The following is a 15,643-nucleotide window of genomic DNA, read 5'->3' as shown; positions in this document are numbered from 1 at the left end:
TAGATAACCATGTTGAAATTTGAGATAATAAACTCATGTCCTTTCTTTCTCCCCCCTCTTTTTTTTGTCTTGCAATATTTTGAGCAGATTCATATTCAAAGGACCGGGGACCTTGGATCGTAAAACCAGTGGCCTCTTCCAGGGGGCGAGGCGTCTACCTGATCAACAATGTAAGCATGTAATGGTGGCATACTTGACCCCATGTCTGTTCTTCCCTTTGTGTTAGCTAAGTGTGCATTCAGAAGTATACTTTGAGGGAAGGCACGAGTCTGCTGTTCATCTTACTGGCAGTAACCTCCTCCCATGCCAGCAGTTAAATGTCACTTGATTGAATCTGGGGGGAGGGCAGCCTTTGGTGTCAACAGAAAAGAAGTACTTTTTCTGCTTTCAGCATTCTGTCTTGCAAATTCCTCCGCACTAAGCATTAGCTGGTAGCACGTACATTTAATTCCTATTGTAGGGAGAACTGTAGGTTCCTGCCCTCAAGATCATCAAGCAAATTAACCGTAATTTAATTTGGCCTGGCATCCTTGCTGCTCCTGTCAGCCCCCCTTCCTTCTCCTCATCTGCTTCTTTTTTCAGAAGTCATCAGTATCTTGATTCTTTGCCAGATCCTCATTAAAAGTTATTTTTCAGTTGGATAGATATACAGAGTAAATAAAGTCTTAACCCCAGTCTCACTCGTTAGACTTTTAACAGTAGTTAGTAACTTAATACAATTGATTTGTGTTTTATCTTTTCTCAACTTTACATTTTATTTCTTGATTCTCAGTCTGACATTCACTGTACGCATATCGCCTCCTATCCTCCCTTCCACATTCCATCTCTAAGTTCAGTTACTTTTTTATTGTTTTTATATTTTAAAGGTTTATCATGTTTACATTCTCTTCAATAACTGTGATTCAGTTTCTCTGCTTTATAAGTTGAGCAAAAAATTTAAACTTACAGAAATTTTACAGATGGGAATTCTGAAATTTAATCAATATTTCAGTCTGGGTCTTTGTCCATACTTCCTTCTGCACATTTGGTCAGCCCTTTCAGTTTCGAAACTAGTGTTTTTCCTTATTTCAGGGAAAATCATTCATTTTTGTCTTGTTCTGCTTCCGAAACTCCTTTTTGAAGCATTCTGGGTCTTCATATCAACTTTTTTCCCGTTTTGAATTCTCTGTCTTTTCCCATCATTATCTTCTGGATCACCAGTTTGAGTGCCATCCATTTTATCATTCATTCCATCTACTGTATTTCTATATTGGCTCTCATAATGCACACAAACTCTTGTTTTCCGATTTTTTTTTTTCCTGGATAACATCTTGTTATTGCTTAATAGATGCAGTTTGCCAGCTGGTCTTTCTGACCATACGAATTGAAAGCTTTTTAAAGTTCTGTTTCGTTCCATGACTTTTCTTGGGCCCTTTTTTTTCTCTTGCTATTGGGTTTTCTCAATTTTAGTGACTTTCAGTGTTGAGTCATACTAATGAATGGAAGACTAGACTGATTGAAATTGACAGCCCCCTGGGTCTCCCCTGCCATTGTGTAGGACCGATTCCCTGGACAGGAGGGCAGACTGAGCCTTGTGGCAAGGGCAAGGCGTGTTGACTGTCAGTCCACACTGTAGGTTGACGTGGGTGAGGATCGTTGCCTCTTCCCTCTCCCTTGCCAAAACAGGACTGGCATGATTGTGGATTTAAAGGAAGTGAAGAAGGAAACAGACAGAACAGGCTCCATCTTGAAAGCAGGACTCCATCTTGGGCCAGACTGTGGACTTTGAGCTCTATGCCCAGTATCTATGGAAATGACATACCAACTGGAAAACCAGACCCCCTGGATGGAAGAGCCCCAGGGCTCGTACCTAGACTCTCCATCGCCTAAACGAATACCCTAATTATCTGTGTAACTGAATAGAATCATAAATTCTATTATGCTTATCGGGGTATGACCACAGGCCTATTGATAATCGTCCAATGTTAACTACCTAGGCTTAAGGCATACGAATCATGGGTTAACTTTGATTGTATCTTTCTTTTCCTTTGTTCATACTAATTTCAGAGAACTTGGGGAGGTAGGTTTGAGCAAGTACACTTAGGGTTTATAAGGTTTTCACAAAAACTGATCGGGGTCCTTGGCTAAGAGGAGACTCTGCCTTGGGCCCGCCAGCGTAATAAGCCTCATTCCACTATCTGCACTGTCCTTCTGGGTGAGTTTGTTTCCCGGGACGCGAGGCTTCAACAAAGGAGTTTGGCGATTTCCCTCTGGGGCGGTGCTGCCCTTCCGCTGTTTTTTCCTTTTTGTGTCTGCCAGGGGGTTGCAGAGTTCCCCTCCTCTGTCAGATCCCTGTGCCCACGCACACAGACGTCCTCCCGTTAGGTTTCGTTCTGAGGGCTGAGCTGTGGTTGTTGAAGGCCTCTTGGCCACAGCGTTTTAAACACCGTTTGTTAACTAATTATCCGATTCTTGTCCCTTGGCTCCCTCCTGCTCTCCATGTGTGTGTTCACTGCCAGCTTGGAACTTCTCAGATGCCTTCTTGGGAAGATCACTCTCCCCTCTGTGATATGGGGCTGCTGTTTTCTCAACCTGTTCCCATCTGCTTTCCATCTTTCAGGATTTCCTTAAACCTTCGGTCTTTTGTTGGTTCCTTTAACTGTTTCCTAGCTTTGTTATTTATCATTTCATTCCTTTAAAAATATCTTCTCTGTCCTGCTAGTGGGGCCCTGGAAGGGAGGAGAGCAGGAGATGGATGTGTGCAGTCAGTACACCATCTCAAGTTTCTCAATTCTCTTTCTCTGCACATGATCTGAGCTATTTTCTATGTGTGCAAAAACTGATTTTCTGAGGGGTGTTTCACGTGGGAAAGTCCTCAAATTCAGTCTGGACTAAAAACTGTACAGTAAACACGGATAGCCAGACCTTTTAGGCTGGAGAAATACAGGATGTGATTCTGATGCAGTAACTGTGCAGCCCCAGGCCCAGCTACAAGGCTCCCTGCCCCGGGTCACTCCGGAGGCCTTCTGCCCTGGGTCTCTTGTGGACAGAAGGCCCTGGTCATATGCCGCAGATTTCTCTTTTCTTGTTTCTGTTCTGGCCTCAGTGTGAAGGCTCCTGTCCAATAGCTTTTCCTCCAGCTCCGCGCCAGAAGCTCCAGTGTTGTTTGAATCTCATAGACGGCCCTCGTTTGGGTTTGGGTTTGAGCTGCCAAATGGAATTGCTATTGAAAGTCAACTGTGGTACAAGTTTGCTTTTTATTTTCTTAGACACGAGTCAAAAAGAATAGGATCTATTCCCAGCTCATCTGGGACTTTTTTCTCTTGGAATGCTCTTTTGCCCTAGTGATTTGTTATTTTAAAATCAGCATCATAAAGAATAGAAAAGTTAAACTTTCCTTGGTGGGGCTGAGAACCCCGTGCCCTGACTCTTCCCTGTCTCATAAAGGGGGTGACAAGTCTTTAGAGAATGTGCGTTTGGCAGACTCTCCTCCTGCCTCCCACCTCTCCCTGGGCTAACTCCCTGGAGACCCCCTGCAGAGATCAAAGTACTTGGCGGGACCCTTTGCCTGCCCCCTCTCCCTCAGTGAAGCTTTGGAATGAGTCTGATTCTTTGAGGTCTTTGGTGGAGGTGCCAGACAGAAGCCTGGGGAGATGCCAGCAAGCACCAGGGGAGCTGGCAGCATGTGGACGTAATGGGAAAATATTCCCAATTTTTCTCCAGATCTGGAATTTTATCACATCTTACCCAGACCTACAAACCATACAGTTAATACACTCCTCTCCCTCCCCCCGCCGCCCTCCCTCCCCCCCACACGGCCTCACCATCTCCTCTGTTCCATACCTACACACACACACACACACAGCCTCACCATCTCCTCTTTTCCATACCTGGATTCTCTCCCTCCCTACACACACACACACACACACACACACACACACACACACAGCCTCACCATCTCCTCTGTTCTATACCTGGATCCTTTCCCATGGAATATATGACCCATTAGCCAACTGGATGAAGTAACTCTTTCCAAGGCTGCTGCCTGCTTTCCTTTTAGACTCGAGGGGAATGGAGAGGGAGGGCTCTGCTGGAGGGTTTGTGAGCCCCACTAGTGTGAGTGGGTGAGGCGTGGTGGGGTGGGGTTAGGTGTGAGGGCCAAGTAAAAACACCTTCCCCTGTCTTCCCACTGGAGCAAGAAGGGCCTCTCATTAAAAGTTCCCCGTAATAGTCATAACCTTTTGGAAAATATCTGCAAATAGCCACTTTTGCCATTACGAGAATAGGATAAAGGATAGGAAAAGCATTCCTTGCATGTAACACTGAAGAGAGAGGTGTGAGCTCCTACAGGTGGGAGCGTCTTGGCGGGTCTCAGTGCTGGGCTGTTTAACTCTGGAAACACAGCATAAAGGAGCAGAGTCGAGTTTGCTCCAGCTCCTTCAGTAACCGTGACTAAATGCCATATTTTCCCAATTTAGTATATTCACATCAAGAAGGGAAAAGATCTGGTGTTCTCCGATTAAGGTATGGATTTGATTATGGAAATCAAGCTTAGTCATCCTTGTCTCACACATTATCCTTGGTAAATACGATATGCATATCTTCTCTGAAATTTTGAAGTATCAGGAGAATTAGAGTTGGGAGAGCATTTAGGTCACTGTTCACCCCTCTGTTTGTGAATATAATTCTCCACAGCTCTCTTGTTTATGTCTGCTCATACGCTCTCCATATGCTCACAGGTCTCACTGTTCAACAGGTATTTAGGATGTCCCTGCTGTGTGCCAGGTGCCAGCCTGCCTGCAGAGTAGGGCTCATCTCCTAATTCGTACGACTCTTTATTGTAGGAATAGGGATTGTCTCCTAAGTCTCTTCATTATAATTGAGTGCACTGAATCATATGCGTGGTATATGGCATGCTGTGAGGAATGCTGTTGAATTGTGGCACTTTGTAAATGGAACTACACAGATACTATTGAGTTTGCAGTAATAATAATAACTGATATTTCTTGAGCATTTACTATGTGCCTACCACTGTACCTCCCAAATACAATCTCACTTAGTCTTTTTTATGAGAATCCTAAAAGGTCATTATTGTTCCTTCCTTAGTAAGTGAAGATTTTAACTGAGGCCTGGATGATTCCAGAGCATACCCTCTTGACCCTTGTACCCTTCTATCTTACAATAACTTAACAGATACCATGAGCTTTAAAATCGAATTAGAAAAATGGATGTGTTTCCCGACAATTCAGATTCTTGCTTTAGCATACTTAGGAGGGCAATTTGAGCTTAGAATTTACATCATTTAAAATGAGTTAACTGGGGATGGATGAAAATATCAAGAAGATATTTGGATGAAAATATCAAAAAGGCTTGAAGATATCAGAGAGATTTCATTAGTTGCTTATCTGCATATTATAGTATATAAAAAAAAAGCTGTATTCAAAACCATTCTTCTGTGAACTTATAGTTTAATTACTGATACAGACAGAAATGAGAGGTATAGACCATTGAACAAGTTATCTGAACAGTGTAAGAGATTATGTTCTGCATAACTCAAAGGACAAATGGATATGATGAGGAAGGAAAGAGAGGAGATGAGCGTGGACATTAGACAGAGTGCCATAGAGTGAAGGCCATTAGCAGTGTTGTCTCTGGTTCCGAGGAAAGCTGGGTGGTCAGGTTGGGTGGTCGAGTATCTATTGTAGCCTGTAGGTGTTACTTAGTAGAAAAAGAGCTGTGATTGTTTGCTTTTAGGTTTGGAACACAGCCTGTAGCTTGCTGCTTTGTACTGTGATTGCATCAGTTCTTACTCCCGAAGCTGACTCAAAATAGAGATAGTCCTTGTGAGAATCTGATCAGGAAATGGTGTGGGTGACCAGAGCCACGGCATAAATCAGTAGCGATGTTGTAGTGGCCGTATGACGCGTAGAAATGGCTTGTGAAGTTGTGTTCTGAGTGAGATGGCAGCAGTGGGAAATGAGAGGGAAATCTTATCATCTTCACCCCGGGGTCACAAAATTATCCTTTAAAAAAAAAAACCTGTAGTACTGTGGATAACAAATACATTTTTATAAAGACAAACTTTTGAACTGGGGGGACAGTTATTTTAGGTCAGAACTTGGGGAGAAAAGGTGATAATAGTGCTTAAGAACTAAGTTTTTGAGGCAGACTGTCTGGGTTCAAATGGTGCTCTATCACCTCTTAGCTATGTGACTTTGAGCAGTTTCCTAACCCTCTCTGACTCGCCCCTCGTCTGTAATATTTGGATGGTGTTATACTTACCGCGTGGGTGTTGGATGATGATCAAATGAAATAATACTTGTGAAGGATAAGAGCAATGTGGGCACATCTCAGATGTTTGGTACGTTCATTAAATTTTTTTTTCCTGCTAATGTTAATAGTGTGTCTGTTGCTGCTCCTATAGCTATTATCTTCACAGTTATCATTAGAGACGCTTTCCTTTTGGAGTCCTTTTGTCCTGTACGGATTGTAGTGACTGACAGTTGATTTTTCTGTCTTCATCTCACTTGGAGTTGTTCTGTTCCAGATCTTTAATCAAGAATTTACAGTAATTTCCTGTTTCCCACTATGTTCAATCTAAATTCCTCTTACCAGGGGTTTAAATCCCTTTGCCAGTGGGGTCTTCCTTTCTAATTATCTAACCATATTTTTCATTATTTCCCAATTGAATCTTTTAGCCCCAGGTCGCTGAATCTGCCCACTCTCCTTTCTACCTGGGCTTTGTCTTTCCCCACCGGCCTCCTTCCCTTTCGACCGTGTGCTTGCTAGCTTTCAACACTCCCTGCTGAACCTACTCATCTGAACCAGCCTTCCCTGGCTGGTCCTCCTGGCAGGTCTGCATCTCCACTGGGCAGCCTCACATCTCACTTGTGGACGTGCTGCCTTGTGCTCTTGTAAATTCTGTGTTTTGCTCTCCCTCTCCCCGAACATCAGACTCCTTGGGAGTAGGGCTTGGGCTCTGTGAGGGCAGGGATCGCACCTGTTTCCTGCATCACTCTATCCCCAGTGCCTTATGCAGCTCCCATCAATACTCGTCATTATTTATTGTATAGGCAGTTCTTTTTCATTGAAAAAAGTCTTTAAGAGATCTAGTTCAATCTTTACCTACAGTGGCACAGTAAGCACTATTAAGTGAATCAATGAAACAAACATCTATCCCATTTCCTGGGGAAAATGCCAGAATCCTTTGTAGAAAGATCTGTAATTTCTCTAAGTAATGTGATGAAAGCCTTCCTGTAAGAATAATGGTGGTATTTTAAAATACCCAACGTGCTTTATTTACATCTGGGAGAATGCAAGTTTTTATTTTTTTAAGTAACTTTTATTTTCTTGGTATGTAAGTATTTACTATCATGTATAAAAATCTTTAAAGCTGTTTAGATTCTGTTTATTATGTGAGAGGTGCTGTGTAAATCTGCACCCCACCCCCCCATAACTGGATTCTCACAATGTTTATGGAAGTGGTATATTGTATGGCCAACTAATATATGGGTAGCTTAGAGGAAAACTTTTCTTAAAGTTTTAGTTTTCCATATTATCATTTCTCAAAGGTTAAAAACTTTGCTTCTTTACACTAAGTTAGGTTTCCTTTGCATTTCTACCTTTCATTTTTCTCTTTGCTCAACAGCCAAACCAGATTTCCCTGGAAGAGAACATCCTGGTCTCCCGTTATATTAACAACCCCCTGCTCATAGATGGTGAGTTGTGATTAAGCCTTTGACTGGGTTGGGCTAGATCTCACTAACTTTTTTTTTTTTTTAACATTTTTATAGTCTTCTCTAGTAAGTGTTTATTAAGCTAGTGTGAAATGCTTGGCAACTGTGACTCCAGAGATGAAGCTGGTTTCTTACCTACCTCATGGGATTATTTTGAAGATAATTTTGAGATAATAAAAAACAGTGTTTTCTATTGTTATAATAGTAACAAATACATATGGAAACTATATATATGTTTATGTGGTATAATTATTATTTATCCTCGAAGGTAAGCTGTGTGGGCAGTGTATGTTTCATGGGGGAGAGGACTGTTCTTTCTTTCCTGTTGCTTTGCTACAGTTGTCCTGTTCAGTTCTGTAACAGAAAACCAAGAGCTTAGTTTTTCCCTTTGCACCCTGATTTTTTTTTCTAGATTTCAAATTTGATGTGCGCCTCTATGTGCTGGTGACTTCCTATGACCCTCTTGTCATCTATCTCTATGAAGAAGGACTAGCTAGGTAAGAGACCCTTGGGTGTAGGGTGTTGTTAATGTGAGTCGACCCATTGAAGAGCGTATTAAGGTCAGGTCATTGTTCCTGTTGTATCCAACTCAGGAAAATAGGAGTGTCTGCAGATGACCTTCAGATTACAGAAATCGGTCTTACTTTCCTTCACAGTCTCACCTGCATGTCCGTGCACGCGAATAAGCCTGTATATGCACACACTTACCTTTCCCAGCTGGGATCCAGGATCACATTGTGCCTTGATGCAGTGGTGATAAGGTGGAAGATTCTCAGGCCACTGTGCTTCACGAATGGTCTAGAGAGGAGAAAAAAATATCCCACATGTATACAGCTGTTATATACCAGACGTTTACTGTAATGCTCACAACAACCTTAAAGTCAAGGTAATTTTGTAGTGGAAGGAACTGAGGCTTAGAGAGTTAAGGAAACTTGAAGTCACTTCCTTCACGTCTCCAACTGGTTGATACTGGAGAGGGAATTTAAACCCCTGGATCTGACTCCAGAGCTGAAGGCTTGAGCTGTTTTATGACCTCTTGTATTTAAGAAAGGGGCATTAGCCACTTTTTTTTTTTTAAATTTACAAGTCTTTAATATATTTTTAGGGATTTTCTACACACACACACACACACACACACACACACACACACACATACATATATTTCTGTTTTTCTTGAGGTACTTTGTAGGTTTTAAGGTAGTGTGACTTACAAAATAAAGTTCAACTTAATTTGAAGTTTCACTTCCCATATACATAAAATTTTACAGGTGACAGTGCTATTTTAGACTCCTTAAATTGTTTAAAATAAGGATATAAATTTGATGTGTTTGTGTTCTTTTCTCCTACAAAACTAATATGTACATATATATATATATACTTTTTTTTCCCCAAGTAGCTTGCTCTGAAGTTCCTTATATAGCGTAGTACTTTAGGAGGTGGTTTGCATCTGTAAAAAGCATGGCCTATATATATTTCTGTGTTTTAGAAAATGTACTTCAAAGATGAGAAATACTTTGAATAAAAGAATTGGTGAATAATTACCTTGAATAATTATTGGTGTTTTGACATATATTACTATATTCTGAACTGTTCTTTTAGAATCATATTTTGAATATTTTTTAGACTCAGACATTTTTGATACAGCCTGTGACTGGATTCAGAGGGTGAGCACAGTTAACTGGATTCTAGCTGCTTGAGCCATATCTTCCCTTTACCTCTAGATGGCACTGACAGCATTTATAAGCCCGGCTATGTTCTTTACTAAGATTTTTGAGTTTAAATCCTGGGAACACTGATGGCCACTGAAGCACCCTAATTCTGATCTCTGGTTCCTTGAAAACTGAGGGGGAGAAAAACTGAAACATCTCTCAGTTTTTAGATAACGGGCTGAACCAGGTATCTGGGCACAAACTGCTAACTCTAATCAGATTTTCCTGGAAAAGTTTTCTGTAGTGTTTTGAGACACTTGTGCTCTCAGATTTTGATGTCTAAGGATAAAAGCTGAGTATATTACCTAGAATGAGAAGACAGTGAAATGGGCCCCTTAGTGTATAAAGTGCTGAGGGTCCCTTTTGTAGTTTGAGATGTCTGAGCTTCCCTCCTGTGTCATGAGCTTCTTCACCTCCACTCATCCTCATTCAACTTGTCTCCTGTACCCTTCTCAGGAACTGATTATGTTCTGCCATAAACTGGACTTCTTTTTTTTTTAACTTTTTATTTCGTATTGGAGTATAGCTGTTTAACAATATTGTGATAATTGCAGGTGAACAGCAAAGGAACTCCTTCTCCCTAAAACTCGCCTCCCATCCAGGCTGTCACCTAATGTTGAGCAGAGTTTCATGTCCTATAGTAGGTCCCCGTTGGTTATTCACTTTAAATATAGTAGCATGTATATGTCCATCCCAAACTCCCTAGCTGTCTCTTCCCCCCTGCAATTGTAAGTTCTAAACTGGACTTCTTTTATTTTTAAAATTTATTTACTTTTAATTGAAGGATAATTGCTTTATAGTCTTGTGTGGGTTTCTGCCAAACATCAGCATGAATCAGCCATAGGTATCCATATGTCCCCTCCGTTTTGAGCCTCCCTCCCCATCTCACCCTCGTAGGTTGTTACAGAGCCCCAGCTTGAGTTCCCTGAGTCCTACTGCAAATTCCCATTGGCTATCTATTTGATATATGGTAATGTACTAAACTGGACCTCTTTCTGTTTGTTTTTAAGAGGGTTCATGAGAGCCTATATTTGTACATTTTAAACCAGCTCTTAATGTCCATCATTATATTTCTATTAAATGTCATTTATTGTGCTTGTTGCAGAATTAGGATAAGATGACCTGGGTGGACACCCACAGCCACACAAAACAATCTTCCTGTTCTGACGTTCTTGTTCTTTGGTCGTTGGGGGAGGAGTCACATAGAACGTGAGGATCAGCACTGAATATCTAGTCTAGACTGGATTTCTTGAATGGGGAGAAGACCTCAGATTATGCTCACTGTTTTCCAGGATCTCATTGCACTATGTTTTGCATATTATTCCAAAGGTGTTTCACCCACAATATTAACACCCTCTCTATTGGTAAAATTTGGTGTCATTTTAAGTCTCAGTCATTCAGACATGAAATGAGAGCAGTAATGATGTTTATTATAGAGTTTACTACAGACCTGCAAGTGCTTTGACTGTTGGGTGTGTGTTGGAAATCAGAAACCACTGAACTGAGTAACTCTTGTCTCTTGCCTCCAGCTGGAACTGAGTATATATATGTATATTTTAAAAATGGATGCTCTTCCTCGGAATAATTTGGAAAACACCTTTGTAAAAATTTGGATTAAATTGAACAAAAACATGTGAATTTTCAAGGCTTTGGCTTATTTTACCTGAAAGTATAGGGGAATGTAAAATCCTTACAGTGGTTCACTATGATAGGCTGTTAGTCCTGGGAGGGTGCATGTGCTCTGCACAATAGCTTCCATGTGCCTAAGTCCCTGTGTCTTAACCGCTGTGTATCTTGGCATTCATCTGCTGCTTTTTAATCCTCAGAAGCCGTTTGACTGTGTCATTACATTCAACAATAGTCTACAGCGTCTCCAGCTCTGCAGCCTCTAGTAATCTTGGGTCACGTGTGTTTTAAATAGACATTACTGAAGATAATCAGTTCGGGATGAGATCACTAGACCATTTTACTTGGAGGCTCAGCAAGGAAAACCATAATCTTTCCTAAAGAGACAGAACCAGTGGCAATGTAATTGGTTTCCTTCTTTAGAAAAGAATGATTTTATCCCTTATCACTTCCATTTGGGGCCTCAAAATTCATGTTTAAGTGACAGAAAGATTAAGTTCTTTTTACAAGACAGTTCTGTGAAAAAAGAATTTTGTGTAAATTCTTTACATTCTTAAATTTGCTAAAGAAAAAGACCCAAAGTAGGTTCTTTCTAGATAAATCATTTGATTTGTCCTTGCTTTGTTTACATAGGAAGTAGAAAAACTCTCATCGTTTTCTTATATGTGAGCCAATTATTGAGACTTAAAAAAAAACTGTGTTAGTGGTATTTGAGTCCAGCATTTTGCCCCTTCCTTCTTGTGAGTTTCACGTGTGTGTTGCTGCTGTTTTGCACCAGCAGGGGACACTCAGGTTTCCAGAGAGGGGTGCTGTTCTCTACCAAAATGGTGTAGGTTCTTTTTCCTGTCAGAAGTGGAATCCAAAAAGACTTTGTCCTGGATTTTACAGTTTTAGGTGGATCCAGTATGTGGTCTAAATGATTTGACGAGGCCCTTTTGGAGGCAAAGCTAATAGCCAAATTTTCACTGAAACAAGAAAAATAAAAAGTCGAAAAAAAAAACAAACCTAAAACCAAATTGAGTTGAAAACCAAATGTGCTGTCTGGTGACCCAAAGATAGGTAGCGCTGGCCACTGGGGGGAAATGAAAGTGTCCATCCAGGGAACCAGGAGAGTTCCACCCACGCTCTGGCCTGGGAGGAGGGGACCCTGACAAGGCCCAAGTTGGGGACCGCCCCTCTTCTGCCTCAGCCATATTATTCAGTGGACATTGAGAAAAGATCCCAAAGCATTTGAAATGCCTCTGCCTTCCTCCCCCACCCCCAGTTCCTTCTTCAGTAGCCTTCCTTGCTAATTAACACTGGCTCCGCAGGGATATTTACCTTTTCTCTGCTGGATTCCTGTGGTTTTGAAAGAATTCAGGTACTTGCCAGTTGCCAAGGAATTCAGATTACCTCACAGGCTGCACACTGTCCAGAATCTGCCACCACAGCGAGAAGGGGGGAAGAGACACCAACCAGGGGGAGAAAACCCTCTCCACCGCTCATTGTCACCCTCCCTGGCAGGCCCCGGCTGTTTGTGAAGTTTGAGTCATTTCTGGCTCCAAAGAGCAGAGGATCAGGCTGGTAATCCCCTCCCAGACGGCTCCGCAGGGCGCTGCCTAGTCATTGCAGCACTTTGGCAGTCTCCGGCCGCAGCTGGTTGACAGCAGATCAGAGAGCTGGTGGGCCTCTCGTTCTCTTCCATAAGATTTTTCTGGGTCAGGCCGGGATGAAACCCAGTGGCTTCTGGCAAGACTGCCCAAGGTGCCGTCTCTTCATCCTCCAGGCCTTTCTGGCTCTGAACGGGTTCCACCTGCTGAAAGATAACATGTGTGCCACAGCCAGGGTCTCCTGAGAGCGGGCCTCCTCTTACTTTGTACAGTGGTGGTGAATGTTTGTTAGAATATGTAGCTATCAAAGCGGGCTCGGGGTGCGGTTTTAACTGTCCTCCATCTGGACTCCCTATGACTCTGACTGTGCTGTCATATTCATAGAAGAACAAAGTAGTTTTTGAATGAGGGAAGAGGGTTTGCAAAAGACCCCACTAACTCTGATTTCTTTTCCCGTTTGAGTCCCAGGTTGGTCAAGTTCCTGAACGAGCAACTCCAGGTGTAGTCTTAGTGTCGGTCAGGTACCTCCTGTATGTCTAATGCCGAAACCCTTTCCTTCACATTCACACTCAGCAGTTTGAGACAAATTATTATCATTGTCTTGATTCTTACTGAGAAACATTAGAAAGCAAAAAGGAAGTGTTTTTTATTTAAGAATGCATTGTCAGAAGAAAGATGATTTATGTTTCAGTGTCACAAAATGAAAAAGAGAGAAAAGGGCATATAGTTCTCTATTCATCAGTAGGTTGTGAAATAGTACCAGGGTTTCAGATTTGGCAAAGAAAGCAGACATCCCCCTACCCCACTGTCTCCCTTTTTGTTTTCTACTCTTTCTTTATTTTGGTTTAAAGGTCAAGGCTATGAAATTCTGTCTTGAGATGGTGGTTTAGTTGCTAAGTCATATCCGACTCTTGCAGCCCCATGAACTGTAGCCTGCCAGGCTTCTCTCTCTGTCCATGGGATTCCCCAGGCAAGAATACTGGAGTGGGGTTGCCATTTCCTTCTCCAGGTTCTGTCTTGAGAACTGTTCCTAAATTTTGATTTCATTAAGAGGAAGGTCCAAGACTTAATTCATGATGTAAATTTCAGTATGTGTTAGGAGAGAAGTATTTATAAAGTTGTTGTTTATTTGCTAAGTCATGTCCAGCTCTTTGCCAGGCTCCTCTGTCCATGGGATTCCCCAGGCAAGAATACTGGAGTGGGTTGCCATTTCCTTCTCCAGGGGATCTTCCGAAGTCAGGGATCAAACCTGCATCTCCTATGACTCCTGCATGGGCAGGAGGATTCTGAGCCCCTGGGGAAGCCGATCTAAGGTACCCATCTAGTAGGGTGGTTTAATTCTAGTAAAGAAACTTGTTGAAGCTTTCAGACCTAACTAGAGTGAAGTTTGATATGTAAAAATCTAAATCAGAAGTTACAGACCAGAATGCTTACAAGGACATTCACTGAATAAGTGAGCTAGTTGGAGACTGGAGAACAGTGGGTCGCACGTCCCTCCTGAAGGGCCGTTACTGTTTGTTCATGGCAGTAAGTAACTGATGTGTGGTGGTGCTGGCACTGTGGTCTGAATGTGGTCTCCCAAGTTCATATGTTGGAATCCTAACCCCTCCCCTCCAAGGTATTAGGAGGTGGGGGCTTTGGGAGGGATTAGGTCATGAGGGTGAAGTCCTCACGAATATGGTTAGTGCCCTTTTATAAAAAAGGTCCTGGAGAGATTCTTTACCCCTTCCACCTAGTGAGGATACAACAGGAAGGTGCTGTCTGCCTGCATCTGGACCCTGGACTTCCAGCCAATGGAAATAAATTTCTGTTGTTTATAAGCTTCACAGTTAATGCAGTTTATGGTATTTTGTTATGGCAGCCTGAATGGACTAGAACAGGTGGTATTGCCAAATCTTCTGGCTGTTTAGGGGGGGGGTTAAAAAAATCTAGGTTTTATTATTATTATTAAAAATAAGAGAAACTTACTTTTGTTGATAAAATTAAAAGTTTTTAGACTTTTAATTCTGAAGCCATTTTGATGTTATAGAAAAGCTGTAAAAATAGTATGAAGAACTGCCTTTTCCCTTTCGTCTAAGAACCCCATTCAAATTTGGCTAACTGTCCTGATAGTTGTCTTTATAATACAAGGGTCCAAACTCAGGATCACATATTATATTTAGCTGCCGCATCCCTTTAGTCTTCTTTGACCTGGAGTGTGTACTCTGCCTTTCCTTGACTTTCATGACTAGCATTTTTGAAGATTTAGGCTGATCTTTTTGTAGCATGGCCTTCAATTTGGGTTTGTCTGTTATTTTTTCATAATTAGACTCAGCCTATATATTTTTGGCCAGAATGTCACAGAAGTGATGCCATGTTCTCACTGCATTAAATCTGATGGTATATGACAATTATTTAGTGGTGTTTGACACTTAGGACAACATCTGGCCGGTTTATCCACTGTAAAATTGCTTTGTTTTCCCCCTGTAATTGATATATATTAATATCTTATGAAGAGATACTTTGAGACCATGTAAAATGTCATTCCTCATCACATTTTCACCCAATTTTAATATTCATTGATGTTTCTTGCTTGAGTGAATGATTACTGTGATGGTTGTCCAGTGATGAATTTCTAATCCCATCATACTTTTACTTGTATTATTTGGCATTTTAGCCCCAGGAAGAGTTTTCTCTCTATCCTATTCATTTATTCATTTGTTTATATACACCAATGTGGACTTAATGGGTTATAATCCTTTACTCTCATGATTTATTTTGATGCTCAAATTGCTCCAGATTTGGCCAGTGGGAGCTCCTATAAGCTGACTTTGGTGTTCTTTTGACATGTCCCCTCATTCTTTAAGCACAAGATATTTCAGGCTCATCTTCTTTCTCTGCCCAGACCTGAGTCAACCATTATCTCCAAGGAGCAATGGTTGCTTTTAATGTAGGATTAGGTGTGTGCATGCTCAGTGATGTCTGACTCTTTGAGACCCCACGTACTGTAGCCCACCCGGGGCCT

The 15,643-nt window shown here is 41.7% G+C and overlaps 1 protein-coding gene across 1 annotated transcript in view; it reads left to right on the top strand.

Annotated features, from left to right (window-relative positions):
• The window catches only part of TTLL5 (tubulin tyrosine ligase like 5), a 309,724-nt gene that overhangs the window by 28,176 nt on the left and 265,905 nt on the right, over positions 1-15,643 (top strand). Inside the window, exons 6-8 of the mRNA XM_068963929.1 lie at positions 88-170; positions 7,628-7,697; positions 8,128-8,212. Coding sequence (XP_068820030.1) covers positions 88-170; positions 7,628-7,697; positions 8,128-8,212 — 238 coding nt within the window. The remainder of the gene's footprint in view (positions 1-87; positions 171-7,627; positions 7,698-8,127; positions 8,213-15,643) is intronic.

This window comes from Capricornis sumatraensis, chromosome 2 (genome assembly GCF_032405125.1).
Source record: "Capricornis sumatraensis isolate serow.1 chromosome 2, serow.2, whole genome shotgun sequence".
In the NCBI taxonomy this organism is placed as follows: Eukaryota; Metazoa; Chordata; class Mammalia; order Artiodactyla; family Bovidae; genus Capricornis; species Capricornis sumatraensis.
Note: the sequence above shows the minus strand (reverse complement) of the source record. Positions and strands in the feature narration are given on the sequence as shown.